General features: G+C 41.1%; 1 protein-coding gene across 3 annotated transcripts in view; it reads right to left on the bottom strand.

Moving 5' to 3' along the window:
* The window catches only part of MTMR2 (myotubularin related protein 2), a 61,011-nt gene that overhangs the window by 41,203 nt on the left and 5,076 nt on the right, over window positions 1-14,732 (bottom strand). For 2 of the 3 annotated variants that reach the window (XM_032681193.1, XM_032681192.1), the window contains exon 2: window positions 694-799. In XM_032681193.1, coding sequence (XP_032537084.1) covers window positions 694-799 — 106 coding nt within the window. Of the gene's footprint in view, window positions 1-693; window positions 800-9,052; window positions 9,221-14,732 lie in introns of those variants that run through there. The other variant, XM_032681191.1, reaches the window with a different exon arrangement.

The raw sequence follows: 14,732 nt of genomic DNA, 5'->3' as shown, positions 1-14,732 counted from the left end.
AGTCAAGAAATGCTCGGATTGTCACTAGAATGTGCCAGTATCAACAGTTTTATACTCAGGGATGTTTTTTCAAAGCAAAGTATATCATCAAACCCCCTGGTTTCATAAAAGGAACATACAGATAGCTTTCCAAACTCCTGTGACACAGAACTAGAACTTTGAATTTATAATTAACTACTCTAATAACAGACTTAAAAGAGCCCTGTTTGGACCTTTTTAATGTCAGAGCAATTCATTGTGACAGAAAACTATTTTTATCAACTTGGAGATAGCAATCTTTCTCTGAAAAGATCCAAGGACTCAGTGTTTACAAACAAGCAGGAGTTCTCAAGAGAGGACATCTCTTATATTACACACAAGAGGAAAAAAAACTATACAACTGACAGGTTGAGAATTTCACTTACTTAAAGTACCTAAAAGAAAATGGGAGTTCCTTTGAAAATTCATCTCCAAGTGAGGGTTGCAGAGTCAGCTCTTTGAAGATTAAATAACTTTATAAAGGAGATAATATGGTAGAGATTAAACTTCAATGTCACCTGTTTGACTTCAGGTCCTTTCATGATTTGGCTACATAAATCTTGGCATTACTGAAAGGTGACATTATTTTACCATATCCAACCCACAGAAGCAAGACATCCCCTGAAGGAGGTTACGACATTTTTTTTTTCCTTTTTTAAGACAAAACATACATACCCTTAAATCTGGAGAGAAGTTGTCTGCTGAGGTGGAGATCGAGTCGGATGATATAGCAGAAACAGATTTGGTGTGAGTGGAATGGTCCGAGTGCGAAGTGGAAGCGCTATAAAGAGAAACACCACAGTGTATCAAAACCTTGCTGAAGAAGGCTCAAAAGCTCACAAGTTCAGCCACTCACAGTCATATCAAGCATTTTTTGCTGTTTCCACCCTTTCCAATCTCAGATTTTCAGCCCTCAGCGGTGCTTTAAGAGAATGTGTTTTACTCGCTGTTACCAGGGGTTACCAAAGAGTAGACAATTCATTACCAAATCTCAGCTCAGACTGAGCCAATGTTAACCACAGGTTAGTGCTGAGGAATACATTCAGAGTAGGTAGCTGGGTGTGCAGCTGCAGTGCCAGCTTCAGGTTGAGCTCTGGGTGGAGGGAGCCCCAGGCAAGAGGCTGTGAACTGCCGACTGTGCCCAACGAAGGGTACAGGGACCTGTGGCCCAGCCAGGTGACCAGACACTCAGAGACAAGGTAGGAGCCCAGGACTCTAGACTTTTGTGCACTTAGACTGTTAGGGTATAAAAGCCCAGGGTTTCCTTTGTTTGGGTCCATCCTCAAAGGCACTCAGGTCGAGCTGCTATTTTATTATTGCATCATGATTATACTATTTTAAGGATTGAGATGACTGAGGCTCTGCTGTGGGAAACCCAGAAGCCTTGTCTGGCTGTGTGAGTGTGGGTGTGTAGGGAGTCAAGCGGGGCACCTATCGGTTCCCTGGACCCACCCACTGCAGAGGGGCTTCGGGCTCAGCTCAGGTAGCGCAAGTGCCAGAGTGGCTCCTGGATGGTCAGACAGAAAAGTTTCCTTAACACTTGATCAAATCCCAAATCACAGAAACTAAGGGCCTCCATTTCAGGCTTTCAGATGGGAGATATTAGTGTGCTGCAAGGGGATGAAAACAGACAGACTCCTGAACGCACGCCAGCACAGCTCCAACCACAGCTTTACAGCAGTGGAAGAAATTCAAAATAAAAACTCTTCATCACACACAACTTTTCTCCTTCAAGTATACATATAACCTTAGGAGAATTAAAGACTCTCCCAGCATACTTCTCTGGTGATACAAAGTGTGATTTGCTAAATAACAAAGCAAAGCAGCAATTTTCTTTTTTTATACAGTTTTCCTAATATAACTCTATGCAATTAAAGTAAGTCTATATTTTATAGCATTTTTATGCTGCAACCTCTCCTAGAACCTTAATTGCTTAAAATTAGGATTTGATACTAAGGCTTTTAAGACCCCAGATGACTGTAAAGGAAGATCCCCTGTAGTACAACGTCACTCCCTGAAGCCACTGTACAGCAATAAATGCTACCTGTGCCAATTAATTCCCACATCCTTACCAAACCCAAAAAGGTTTTACCTGGCTTTAAAGACACTCTTAAGGATCAGCTCTCAGACTTGCAAGCCTAGCCATGGCAAAAGCAGAATACCAATAGGAGTATTGCCGTTACTACTTGTATTAATTAGATGTGACAACCTAGAAATAGCTATAATCTGAATTTCCAAAGGGCCTGTAGATTTGTTAATTGTCTGAAAATTGTTTTGCTGCTGATTAACAGCCACCAAAAGGCCAGAATGTTCCACTTTTATTTCTATTCTCTGGAGTTTGGCAAAGTATTGCACAGTGTTAAAAACATGAAGGACTACAGTAAAACTGTGTTCTTGCTGGGAGTCAGTCTTCTCTCTCCAAGGATTAAAGAGTATTGGCAACCCTTTCATCCTATGAAGTAGAAACTTCAAAATGGAACCTCTAGGAAGAGTAAAAAATTATTTAAAATAAAGGACACTGGTTTGCCAATCAAATAGCACAATTCCACTGAATACATTTGTTGTACAAGGTTCAACAGCTATTCACCTAGCTTTTCAATGTGCTAAACTCCTGCAGTGTTACCGGGTAAACTCACATAATTTTGGGTGGCCAGTGGCACTCGTGCAAACAACACTGCTCACGCCACTGCAGCCCCACAGCTTCTGTTCCAGGCAGAAAATAATCTCACACTAAAAATCTATGAAACCTTCCATTCTTATGAATGAAAAGGCCTCATATATGCACTGAATTTGTGCTCAGTTTTGCATTACAATAAAGCTGATATAAAGTGTACGCTGCTGGTGAATGTTCCCCTCTCTTCTTCCTCCTCTCAACCCAGACTGCACACTGCTGCCATCTCCATTCTGCTGGACAGGCATCATGGGATGCACGGTTCAATCTGCTGATCTGATGGGGCAGTAAACTATTAATAAACATGGAGAGAGTTTTCTGGTGGGTAACAGGGATGACTGGATTCATTACATGGCTACATAAATCATCAGATGCAGCACACATGGAGGGAAGGAATCCGGATCTGGAGATGATGAGGAAGGCTGAGAGCACTTTGTGCACAGCAGCCTGCAGGCATGCTAAATTAGGCTTAGCTCTAAACCACATTTTACATTACTTAAATGAGCTCAGACCCCTGATGTGTTCCCTTGCAACTCCTTTCAGCCTGGCTTCTGCATGGCCAGTCTTCATCTTCCAAGTGTTCACCCTCACGTTTGTAACTGCTTAATTAATTTAATTTTTATAAGCATGTAAAAAAAAAAGAATCACACAATTTAATCATTCTACAGAGCAGCACCTGTTTACTGTACAGCAACCTATAAGGAGATGGTACTTATAAGGTACTTAGAGGTACTTAGTTACCCATGAAGAGCAAGCAGATACTGTAGAAGCCTTTATTGCTGAGTGACAACTTTGACTCCTGTCCCTGGGTCCCCACCGTGCCTTCTCCCACACTGGCTCCAGCCGGGGGAGCCAGAGTCTGAGAGTAAGCCTCCAGAAGCCATGCATTCTAGGTCCCTCCCCTTTCAGGTCCCAGAAAGGGACCTGTATTTTTGTGTATTTAAATGCATTGTAAATGTAAGAAACTCTGCTGAGTTTACAAATCCTTTAGCACAGGTGTTAAGTATCTAAACCAGGGCATACCAGCAGCTGACACGGCCCTGTGCACCATGCCAGACAGCTTACTCAACCAAGTATTTTTTGCATCAAAAAATTCGCATCCTTTATTGATAGAAAAGGGAGCTAGAAAGGTTGGAAAGGTTTAGTGGAGCATGCTAGTCTCTCTGCCCCCAAGGTAGGACAAGCTACACCCAAACAGCTCCCAAGAGCTGTCTGTCTACCCTGCTCTGAACAGCTCCCAGGGAGAGTGCTAACAAAAGGATCAAAATTTCACCAGTTTTTGTGCTGACACAACTTGTCTGCCCAGGTACATTCCCAGTGTCTACTTAATACACAAGCAGCAATTATCCAACCATTGAAGACCAAAGATTTTTATGAAATTGTTAATTAATTTCTTTATGGCAAACTAAGGGGCAAATCGCTTTATGCAAGGGAAACAAAAAGAAAAAAAAAGGGGAGGGAGAACCAAAATCCACAGTGTGTCTGAGCTGTGAAAGTGTTTTGTGTTTGAGTGTTAAAGAAGGAAAGAATTTGCATTTTAGAACTGGATTTTCAAAAGCTCCCTGCACCAATGTCCCTCTGCTTCCACAGAAACCACCAGTGAAGCCTCCCTTCAGTGTCAGCTGTGGGAGCTTTTGGGAAGTGCTGCCTGTACACACAGTGAACAATACCCCTGGATTATGCAGCTCGGCACAGTATATGCATAGGTTGCATATGTTTGGCTCACAACCTCTGCTCTTCTCATCTGTCATTTATAGGGAGTTGAGATGGAAAGAAGGAGTAGTCAACCAAAAGACCACTGGTTTCAGGCTCCCTCCTCTTGTCACTGTCAGACAGTTGGCACAGCTCCAGCTCTGCTGCTCAGCAAACTAATTAATCTAATGCCCCTCCATGTACACGAGAAGTTTATTAGTTTCAGTGGTTTAGTCAATCTTGAGCTCTTCTCTGCTGCCAATGCAAAAGCAAAGATCCTCAAACCATGCAAATTCATATGTCTTTGGGTGGGGGAGAGCAGGAGAACATCCTGGGGCCAATACACAAACTCAGAGGAGACTAGAGCTCCCTCCACGTTTTGCCACCAGCCCTTCTGCATCATCTCAGGCAAAACATTTACTTGTGCTTCTGTCACGGCTTCTGCACATTATCCCAGCCTTTGCCAATGTAAAGTTAAAGCTGTCTCTTACGATACTTTTGGCAACACGACAGGGTACATCTGGCACCAGTCTAACATGCTGAGGACCCCACTGAGGATGCTCCGTGCTCACAGCAACAAACCCCTAACAGCTGTGTGTCACCAGTAAGGCAACACACACTAAACCTGAGGGACAGCCAAGGCACAATGGTCACATGTAACTGCTGGGCTGGGGTGCACCTGACAAACATCTGAGAACACAGGTAGGTTTGGACAGATTTCAGCAAGGGTTCAAAATCACTACCAATATGCCAGTCACTGCTAGCTGAAGGTCTAGTTCAATACTACCTAAACATGCAAAAGTACAGTATTATCTCTGAATCTCATTAAGGTTCTAGGAAACAACATATAATCAGGTTCACAAAATACTCTGAGCTCTTCCTACAGGAAAATAAGCAAGTTCCTGTGAGGAACCAGGAAAGACCAAGGACCTTCTGGAGCATTTTTCTTTCTACGCTTCAGGCCCAGGCAGCTCTGCCTTGTCCTTGCTGATGGATGTCTGTGTTAAGTAAGAAAAGAGACCCCTTCAACAGGTCAAAAGCACCTTCAGAGAAAGCACCTTACTCCTGTGACTGCCATTCCCATTTACTCCTTTCCTCATTCCTCTCCCATGCAGAAGCAGGAAACAGGTCTAGGATGCAATTAACACTGATCTATGTCTTTCATCTTGGTAATTATTTTTATTATTTAAATGTGTTTCTTTATAGCCAGATTTTGAATGATAAATGAGTCCAAATGTGAGCTGTCGGCACAACGGTCTTATACAGTATCTGCACGCAGCATTAACCCCTTGGCTATATGGAATATATATATGCAACTAATAAGAGAATTATACTGGAAATCAAGCACAGTGACTCAACTCCTGATAAAGTGTTCATTGTTATTATTAGGACTATCCCAGAACATGCCAGATGGTTTTTAAACATAATTTAGACTCAGACAGATGCCCTCCAGTGATTCCTGTTTAGGCAATTGAAAGGTATTACAGTATCCGTAGCAGAACTGAAGGTATGCCAGTGTGCTGAGCTGAAGCTGTCAACAAAGGTGTAAAGAAGCTGCAAACAGAAATGTCTGAGACAGGCAAACTCTATCTGTTAAACTATGAATGTGCAGGGAAAATATTTTGGGTGAAACCAGTGATAAGGTCTTAAGCCACTTCAAAGAGCATCATTAAATGGCATTTGCCATAATGATACAAGGCAATCTCTACCCTCAGATCCCCGCAATGAAAAAAAAAAATGTGACATATAAGAAAGCCTAGGAAAACGACATAAAAACTTCTAGTTGCCATTTTTTTGACAACTGTTACAGTAAGAGTTGACTATGAAATTATTTCTTTTCTAGTGTAGGGAAGCAACAGTTTCCCCGGGAAGTAGAAAGCACAAGCTTCTGAAGAGGGCGATTTGACCTCACTGAGGACAGTGAACCCAGGACAGGTAAAAGATAACCACAAAGATGCAAAGAAAGTGCCAGAATCAAACTGTAAAGCCCTGACTTTAACCCGATGCAGACAAATGCACTATTTATGCAGGACTGAGCTCTCTACCTGTATCCTTACCCTTGTTGTAGGGGAATTTAATACAACATTCTTTGTACTTCAAACCCAGGACACTTCACTTTGCTGTTTCCACCCTCCAGAGGAAAAAAAAACCTCCTAGTAATCTCTATGAAGTAGATATCTATGAAGATATTCTATGAATATCAGGCCTAAGGATGATCATGCTATATAACGTCTTCTCTAAGTCGTGTTACTCAAGAAGAGAATCACAATGACTTCTGGCAAAATCTTAGACAAAAGTCATAAATTAATGAGGTGTTAGCTGGCTAAACCATTTCAGCCTGTAATTGCTGAGAATTATTTCTGAGCAAGCTCTTAGAAGTGTGCCTCTAAGTTCAGCAAAAACTAAAAAATACATATACCCTTCTACAACACTTCTGATCAGCAAGAAATAAATTATATACACCTTCACAAAGACAAGTAATCCTATGCAGAAAGGGACTGGGTATGATGAAGGGGGTGACACCAGCACAGGTGCCTCAGAGAAGCTGGATGCCTTCTAGAAGTGTTCGAGGCCACACTGGATTGTGCCCTGGGCAACCTGGTCTAGTGGAATGTGTCCCTGCCCATGGCAGGAGGACTGAAACTGGGTGATCTGTAAGGTCCCTTCCAACCAAAACCATTCTGTGGTTCTCTGACACTTGTTTAGACTTTGAAAAGTAAGAAAGAGACTTTTGTCCTGCTTCAAAACAGGATACTGTCTAAAACAACCAACCAAACAAAAATCTCAAACAAAATAAAACAAAACCAAACAGACCACAAGAAGGGAAAAAAAAAAAAAAAGATCAGGTTCTGATTCCTAAAGTTCCCCTCCTAAATCAATGAGCAGGAATGTGCATATGAATTTAACAACCATAATTCTATGAAAAATTGATGGAACAGAAGGGAAACACACTTCTGAAAAATATACCATTTTTATTTACAGTATATGTACAAGGCTTAAGGACACCTATTTTTGTACCAGTGTCTTAAAATACTAACCCGGCTCACTCCTATAAAACTCAACCAAAACACAGTCAGTGATGATAAAGTCACCTTTCCAGCACTTTCTTTATGAATATTCTTTCCCTGTCAGTAAAAGTAGCTGCTTCATTGCTTGCAAAGGTGTGCCTATTACTCAGATGCTAATTAGCATGAGCTGCTCACACCATTTCTTCTGTATCAAACAGAGTATTTTGTTTCAATAGTCACTGAACTGACATGGAAACAAGTGACAAAATGCACCACTGAGCGACACAGTTTCAGACACGGAGGTCATAAATGAAAAAAACACTGTAGAGGGTAATTTCCATTTCCTCTCTTCCTGTTTTTTTAAGAAGTTTCTCATTATGCATTCCTAAAACTTAATCAAGGTGAAAACTGCAAATTAACGATGACTAATGGCAAATACAATTTAATTTGGAAGCTTCAAATGCTAAGAGAGCACGGTCCAATTGGCTCGAATTTACAGCACAGCCATGAATAGAAGCACTTGCAGCACTTTGGCACTTCTCTTAGAAGTATAGTGCTGCAAAGATATTGAGCGCTGCCCGCTCACTTCCCAAACTCAAGCTGACCACACTCCCTCCTCAACACTTTCAACACACCTGTTTCTTTCAGAGAAGAAAAAAGTAATACTGAAAAACCTCTTGGGTCACATCAGAGCAGAAGGAGACAAACTGGTACTTGTTCCCCATGAATATGACTCTGTCCCAGCTAGTCCTGGCTGAACTGGCCTGGGACATCCAGCTGTTGCCCATATCAGACTCTCCCATTTACAGCAGCTCTCTGTGGATCTCTGCTAAGGCTAAGTGGTCCCCATAGTCCTTATCTGTATATACACAGAGACACCGAAGGGTCCTCAGAAGTCCCTCACATATGCCTCTTCAGGCAAGCACTTCAAAGCTCAGCCAGCATCTAATGGAACCAGGGCCTTGAAGCAGGAGCTGGGCACTCTGTGCTGGCTTCCGCTCTGCCAAGGAGCCAGAACAGGCTCTGCTGCTGTAAATTAAGTTTTAACATTTCGGTACCATCTCTGCCAGGACAGGACTCCCACAGTGATCAGTACCATGTGTGCCCATAATAACAGGCACACATCTCTCCCGAAGAGATTTCACAGACAGACAAAGGAGTATTATCTCCAGCGAGCAGTGATCCCCCTTAATTCTTCACAGCAAATTGCAAAATCAAAATAGACTAATTCTACCTAGACAGCAAGTGCCACAGGAAACTACCTATAGCATACATGAGATGCAGCATTACCCCTCTGAACACCCAGCACCCTCTTTTTATGCACATGCAGAGAGACAGTTGCTATTTCAGGTACGTGGAACTCATGATTTCTCAAAACATTTGAAGATCCCACTTTAACCTCTGCTTGACCTGCAACATCACAGGGGAAAAACTAAAAGCCATAAAACAAATATGCTTTTGAAGGAAAGAAAAGCACCAACTGCCAGGCTGCCTCTGGTATTCAGAGGAGGCAGACAGTTATATTATATAACAATGTACCCTTAGTATTCAAAAGGGCCAGCAATGTCAGAGTTCAATATCATCTTAAAAAGAAGCCATTTCAACAAACAATCAGGTGCATGTATGTGACAGATCTAAAATAGCCCCCCCCCATGCCACTTGCCTGAATGAAAAAGATTCACATCTGTTGCCAAGCAAAGCGGGTCTCAGTCTGACTTCACTGTTCCAAGGGAGGAAAATGACATTTTTAAAAGTTGATCCTTCCAAACAGCATCCAGAGCTGAATATACAGTACATGTTTTCCCATGAGCCATAAAGAGAATGTCCTATTTTTGACCGTGAACAAGCTTTTCTAGGAACGCAAATTCTGCTCTCAGTAGTTACACAATGGACTACAGTGTCACAAGCACCATTCGTGCTCCATTAGTCATTCTTTTATTATTTTTTAACTCGAATTCACAAAAGGCTACAGTGCATGCACTTGCTAACAATAGGCTGATTGTTCAAAATATCTGCAAGATTCCAAGAATAGAAGACCAACGCCCAAAGACAAACCAATATGCAGCATGTAATTAAAACAGCAAGCAGCCCACAGTATCATGCCTTTCATGAGTCGACAATCCAGAAGGTAAAAAACAAGAAGATCAGGAGCTATCAGAGGTCTCAAACAATATTGTCTGATCAGCACATGGAAGATAACTACAAAATTATCTATATTCACAAGAGAAACAAAAGGGAAGTTAGGTTTCTAGCAAGCTCCCAGCTGGTATGGATGATACTCAGGTACAAAAGAATATAAGAAAAAAAATTCAAGAAGTCCTCAGACCTCTGCAGGGAATTGACATTTGGTTTTCTGAAGACGAGTGGTCTTGCAGCAGAGTTAGTTTGTATTTGCTTTGTGCTTTCAACGGAACACAGCCTTTGCAGACATCTTTTGCAGCACAGGAAAATAAGCAAATACAAAAATTAGCAGAATAAATATATTTCTCTAACTTGACTAGGTATTCCGTGTTGGAAAAGAAACAACTTATTCTGTAAAGGAAGAACTGCTGTGCCTCCCTTCCCATTCCGTCTTTGTTTTAAATGCAAAACCTTGTTCTAAGTTACTATTTCCCCTCCTCTGTCACCATGGTTAAAATTGCCCACGTTACCAAAAACTATTAGCAGACCAAACTAGACACATACACACACACATACACACATATACATGAAGAAATGGGGCTTAGGAAACCAAACTACAAATCTCTGCTCCTCTTCTCTGTTGTGAACAGATTTAACCAACGTAAAAAAGAGGAAAGCTGTGAATTAAGAAAATAGTCCTTCCTTTTTTGGAGTGGAGAACAACCCAAATTCAATGCACTTTTGCCCTTACCACAGTGATAGGGAGGGAGTTCTGTGGTAGGTGGTCACACCTGAATTATTCACTGTAGGCTATATTTAGAGTCACTGTGGAGAAACTGAGATGACTCAATCTTCACCTAGTGTCTACAAAACCACCCAGAGACTACCAAGAACTCTGTATCAGTCCAATGAGGTGAGAAAAATCTCTGCAGGATGACTGCAGAAAGTGGAATCTAGAATCACAGTATGTTTTAGCAAAAAAAAGACAAACTATGTCTCTCCGTGGTGCTGATCAGCATAAGCTATACCCAGCAGGTGATAATAAGTGAAGGCTCAAGACCTACTCTGCTGGGACAAGTCCTGAGCACATCCACAAACAGTCCCAACACATCCTCTTCTCACACTCCAGTGTTTAATGACCACTCTGTTAGCATGTTGCTTCACCTTTGAGGAAAAAGACTTGAGAAGTACTCTCTTACAAGGTATGGGGTTCATTTTCAGTGTGGGAGTGGGATATCTATTCTTCAGACAGCCTGAATTTTCAAGAACAGTCTACTCCAAAGTCAACTTGGGTAAATGAGCAGAATATCTCATAATTTTCATTTCTTTTCAGAGAGGTTCTATTTACAAATGAGATTGCTGACCAGTTTTGATTTACTAAAGGTATCCCATCTACTGGTTTAACCAATCTCTACTGTGATGATTGATTTTGACAGTCATCCTTCAGCAGTTCATCTCTGGTACTACAGGCCTCACACTCTGAGATTAGTTCAGTTGGTTACAGCAAGGTGTTAATAATGTCAAGCTTGTTGGTTCAATCCCTGTATGGGCTATTCACTTAAGAGTTGGACTCAATGATCCATGTGGGTCTCTTCCAACTCAGAATATTCTGTGATCCTGTGATTCTATTCTCTCACATGCCATGCTTGTGGACAGAGCTTGGAGGCCCTCCTGCACAGTGGCTCCCATCTAGTGATCTGTTCTCTGTGACCTGTCCCTGCCTTCAGCATCTGCTCTCCACAGCAGCCAGACAGGCCCTTCAGTCTTTGAACTGTAACCAAGTTGTTGACAGCCTTCAGCTCTTTCATGGGCAGATTTAGCTGAACCCATTGATGAGGGTAATCCTACTACTGATCTGTGCAACCTTACTCTTCGAGAAGACCATTCATCAGTGGTATCAACTGAAATCACAATAGGATTTATTAACGCAGCAATAAAATAACACAAATGCTTTATTTTCACTAAAGGTAAAATGTAGGAATGAGGTTGTGGTTCAGCTCAGTGCATTTTGTACTGAGGTAAAAAACCTACCAAACACTTTGATCACAAAACACCAAGCAATGATCAGATGTATACTCACTCTATCAGTTACTCTTTGTACAGAAAAAAATAGTTAACTTTTAGCCCTGTCATTCAGTATTGCCATTGCTCTTCATAGGCCACAAACTTTGCAGTGAATTTTAAAGGCCTCAGGCCACTCTTGCTTTGCCTGAACTTTTCTTGGCCTGCCTGCAGCTTTGTTTTAACTGGTTTAGGTGTGACTGCAATTTCTGTAACTGGCCAGGTGCGTGTATCTACTTTGTTTTATTTTTGTTTGTGTGAGGTACAACCATAGTTTTGCACAGACAATGGTTGCAAGCAGCTATTCTACACAGATTAAAACACTCACCAGTAATGTAGTAACGTTGTATAGAGAAATACAACAGCCTGGTATCACAGCAGAGGTCTGGAGAAGTAGAGACACGGGATGTGGCATGGAGGAGTACAGGCACAAGAGGAGAAATTGGGCTAAAGCTTGGCACTGGAGACAATGGCTATAAACAACTCACCAACAGTCAGCCAAAGAAATGTAGACCTGGAGCTAGACAAAACTAGGTTAAGGGGTAACAAACAGAACAAAGAAATAGTATCTAATACCATAACAGCAACTATATATGGAAAAAAAAATTAGATGTAATGTGGAACTGCAGAGCAATGAAGAAGGAGACAGGTGTAGTTGTTTTACCAAACATACTAAAATGATCCCAGGTGAATCCTATAGTAAAGAAGAAAAAAATCATCAAGATGAACCTCATACTTCTTCTAGCAAAGGACTCCAGATGTTGACAACTTGCTGTAACACCCACCACTGCCAGAATAAAATCAGCAATCTTGGAGCTGAGAGGAGTAAGAGAGGGATGAACATCACACCAAGAAGAGAGGTAGAAACCAAGAACTGAATGTATGACATTTTAACAGCATCATAATTCTTTCTTTTCCTGTAATAATTGCACCTGGACTAATAATGGTTAAACTTGCAAAAATTCAGTTACACTAAGAATAAATTCTTTGCTATATAAAGACATGCTGCCTTTTTGCCCTTAAACAAGGTTTTGAGTGTAACACTTTGTATGGGCATGTAGTCCCTACATCACAGTAATAAATCCAGATAAACACGTTGTTTTATTCTAAACAGGTGTTGCCAGTCTTCCCAGAACAAAGGAAAAAAAATCCATAAGCTCGTGTTTTTCTAAATAGTTTGCAGAAATATGATCACACACCCACACCTGACCCAGACCAAATTTGAATCATTAACGATTCTGAAGCAATGGCCAGAAGACTACAAAGGACAGATCTGTAAAGTGGAAGCATTTGTACAGAGCTAACTAAATTACTAGAACATCACCTTGAAGGGATTATGTACTCAAAAACTGCTAACACTTTTCTCCTCATCAAATATATCAGGATTTAGAAAGCCATGGAAAAGAATCCATGGAATAGAGAATCAAGAGAGAAACAAAGAAAAGAGCTACCTTGAAATCACTGGAAAATTACTGAGTGAGAACATTCTCTGGCAAAAGTAACTACAGATGGTAGGAAAGGGAAAAGCAAATACTTGAAAAGTTCCACTGATTTTTTTTGTTGTTGTCTTTCACAGATTTTTTTTTCCTCAATTAGCTTCCAGTTACCAGGGCAATAAAAGAGCCAGATGTTTTTTCAGTTAAAAATGAAGATGGGGTAACTACTGTGACAGTGTCTCTCCTGTTCTCTCCCTTCCCTGGGTTATCCCAGACACCTCTACAAACTAAGCACTTCATTCCCTTCCTGTCATCCTCTTCCTCATGGTGGAATGGGCTTCCCATGGACAAATAAAAAGACTTTTTCATGTGCTGTATTACAAATACACTTGCATGTAACACCTATATATCAAAGTGACCTCTGTTTCTGATACATTTCTAACGAATGCTTGTTTTTTGTTTTCCTTGACTAAGCCTTCTGGTAAAATAGAAAATTCTGAGTTGGAAGGGACCCACAAGGATCACGGAGTCCAACTCCTGTGTCAGCATAAGCCCTCTGGTGTATGGATCAGGTCTCTTTTTACACTGGCTGATACCCTCAACATTGAAAAACCAGTAACAGTAAAGCAGGTCATCAGGAAAAGATTAATGAAAAAGAAGATGTGGACTATTGATTTGCTGAGCCATTCAAGAGGTATTATGACCTTTCCAAATGCAGTTACTGCCTTTGTACGTGAGGTATAAAAGAATTAGCAAAGGAAGGGAGACGATAAAACATCTGAAATAGGTGACAAAATATGTTTGAGACAGGTGTTAACCTATAACTGAAGTCACAGCAGAAGTACAATCTTGCACCAGATAGGAGCTGTGTAATCTGACATTGTCAGGTCATCCTCAATTTTAAAATTCAGGTTCTGTGACTGTGTCTCTCTTGTAAATAGCCTGTAGTTAAGGAACTGTGTGTACAACTCAGAACTGTCTAGCAAATAGACTGTTAGTCAACATAGCATTAGCATCTCTCTTCAGAAAAGGCAGTGCTTGCTGGGACCCAAGAGAGTCGTGTTCTGAGCCTAACTTTACTCCTCACCAGCTGCCAGATCTTGCCTCATGTCTCCACCGCAGTTTTTCATCTCATCCTTAGACTTTCTCGCTCTTCGTCCAGTCTCTCAGCAAGGAGTCTCAGCACTCGACTGCACATCCAAGAGCTTAGTAAAATTATTCACCAGGCATTATTAAAAATAGAGTAGTCCTGGCTCAGGCACATTTAAATAGTTGGTCCCTGTCTGTTCAGCACAGAAATCATCACCATCTGTACAGGAGCTAAAATCATGGCACAGCAAATTCCCATGCAGCCTTTAAACAGCAGTGTAACATTAATTACAACACTGAACAGGTGAGTGTCAGTTTTATTTTATATTCTCAAATGAAAAATATACTTAAAACCAAACATTTTTGTCATAAATAAAAAATGTTTTATGGAACAGTCAGGGCTGGGACAAAGAGACCTGCACGTGTCTAACAGAGGAAAATGTTTAAGACTGAAGGTCTTGTACCCTGAGACAAGTAGGAATAGTTTCTGCTGAATGAAGGAACAGAAACTTGCATGGCAAAGACTGCTACTTAAAACAGTTCCCCAATTCTTCAGAAGTAACGGTTTCTCTTCATAAGCACACTGTGTAAATTAAAAGCCCTAAACTCTTTCTTACTGAATGTTATTTTCATTAT

This window comes from Chiroxiphia lanceolata, chromosome 2, assembly GCF_009829145.1.
Source record: "Chiroxiphia lanceolata isolate bChiLan1 chromosome 2, bChiLan1.pri, whole genome shotgun sequence".
Lineage (NCBI taxonomy): Eukaryota > Metazoa > Chordata > Aves > Passeriformes > Pipridae > Chiroxiphia > Chiroxiphia lanceolata.
This window is presented reverse-complemented; position numbering and strand designations above follow the sequence as displayed.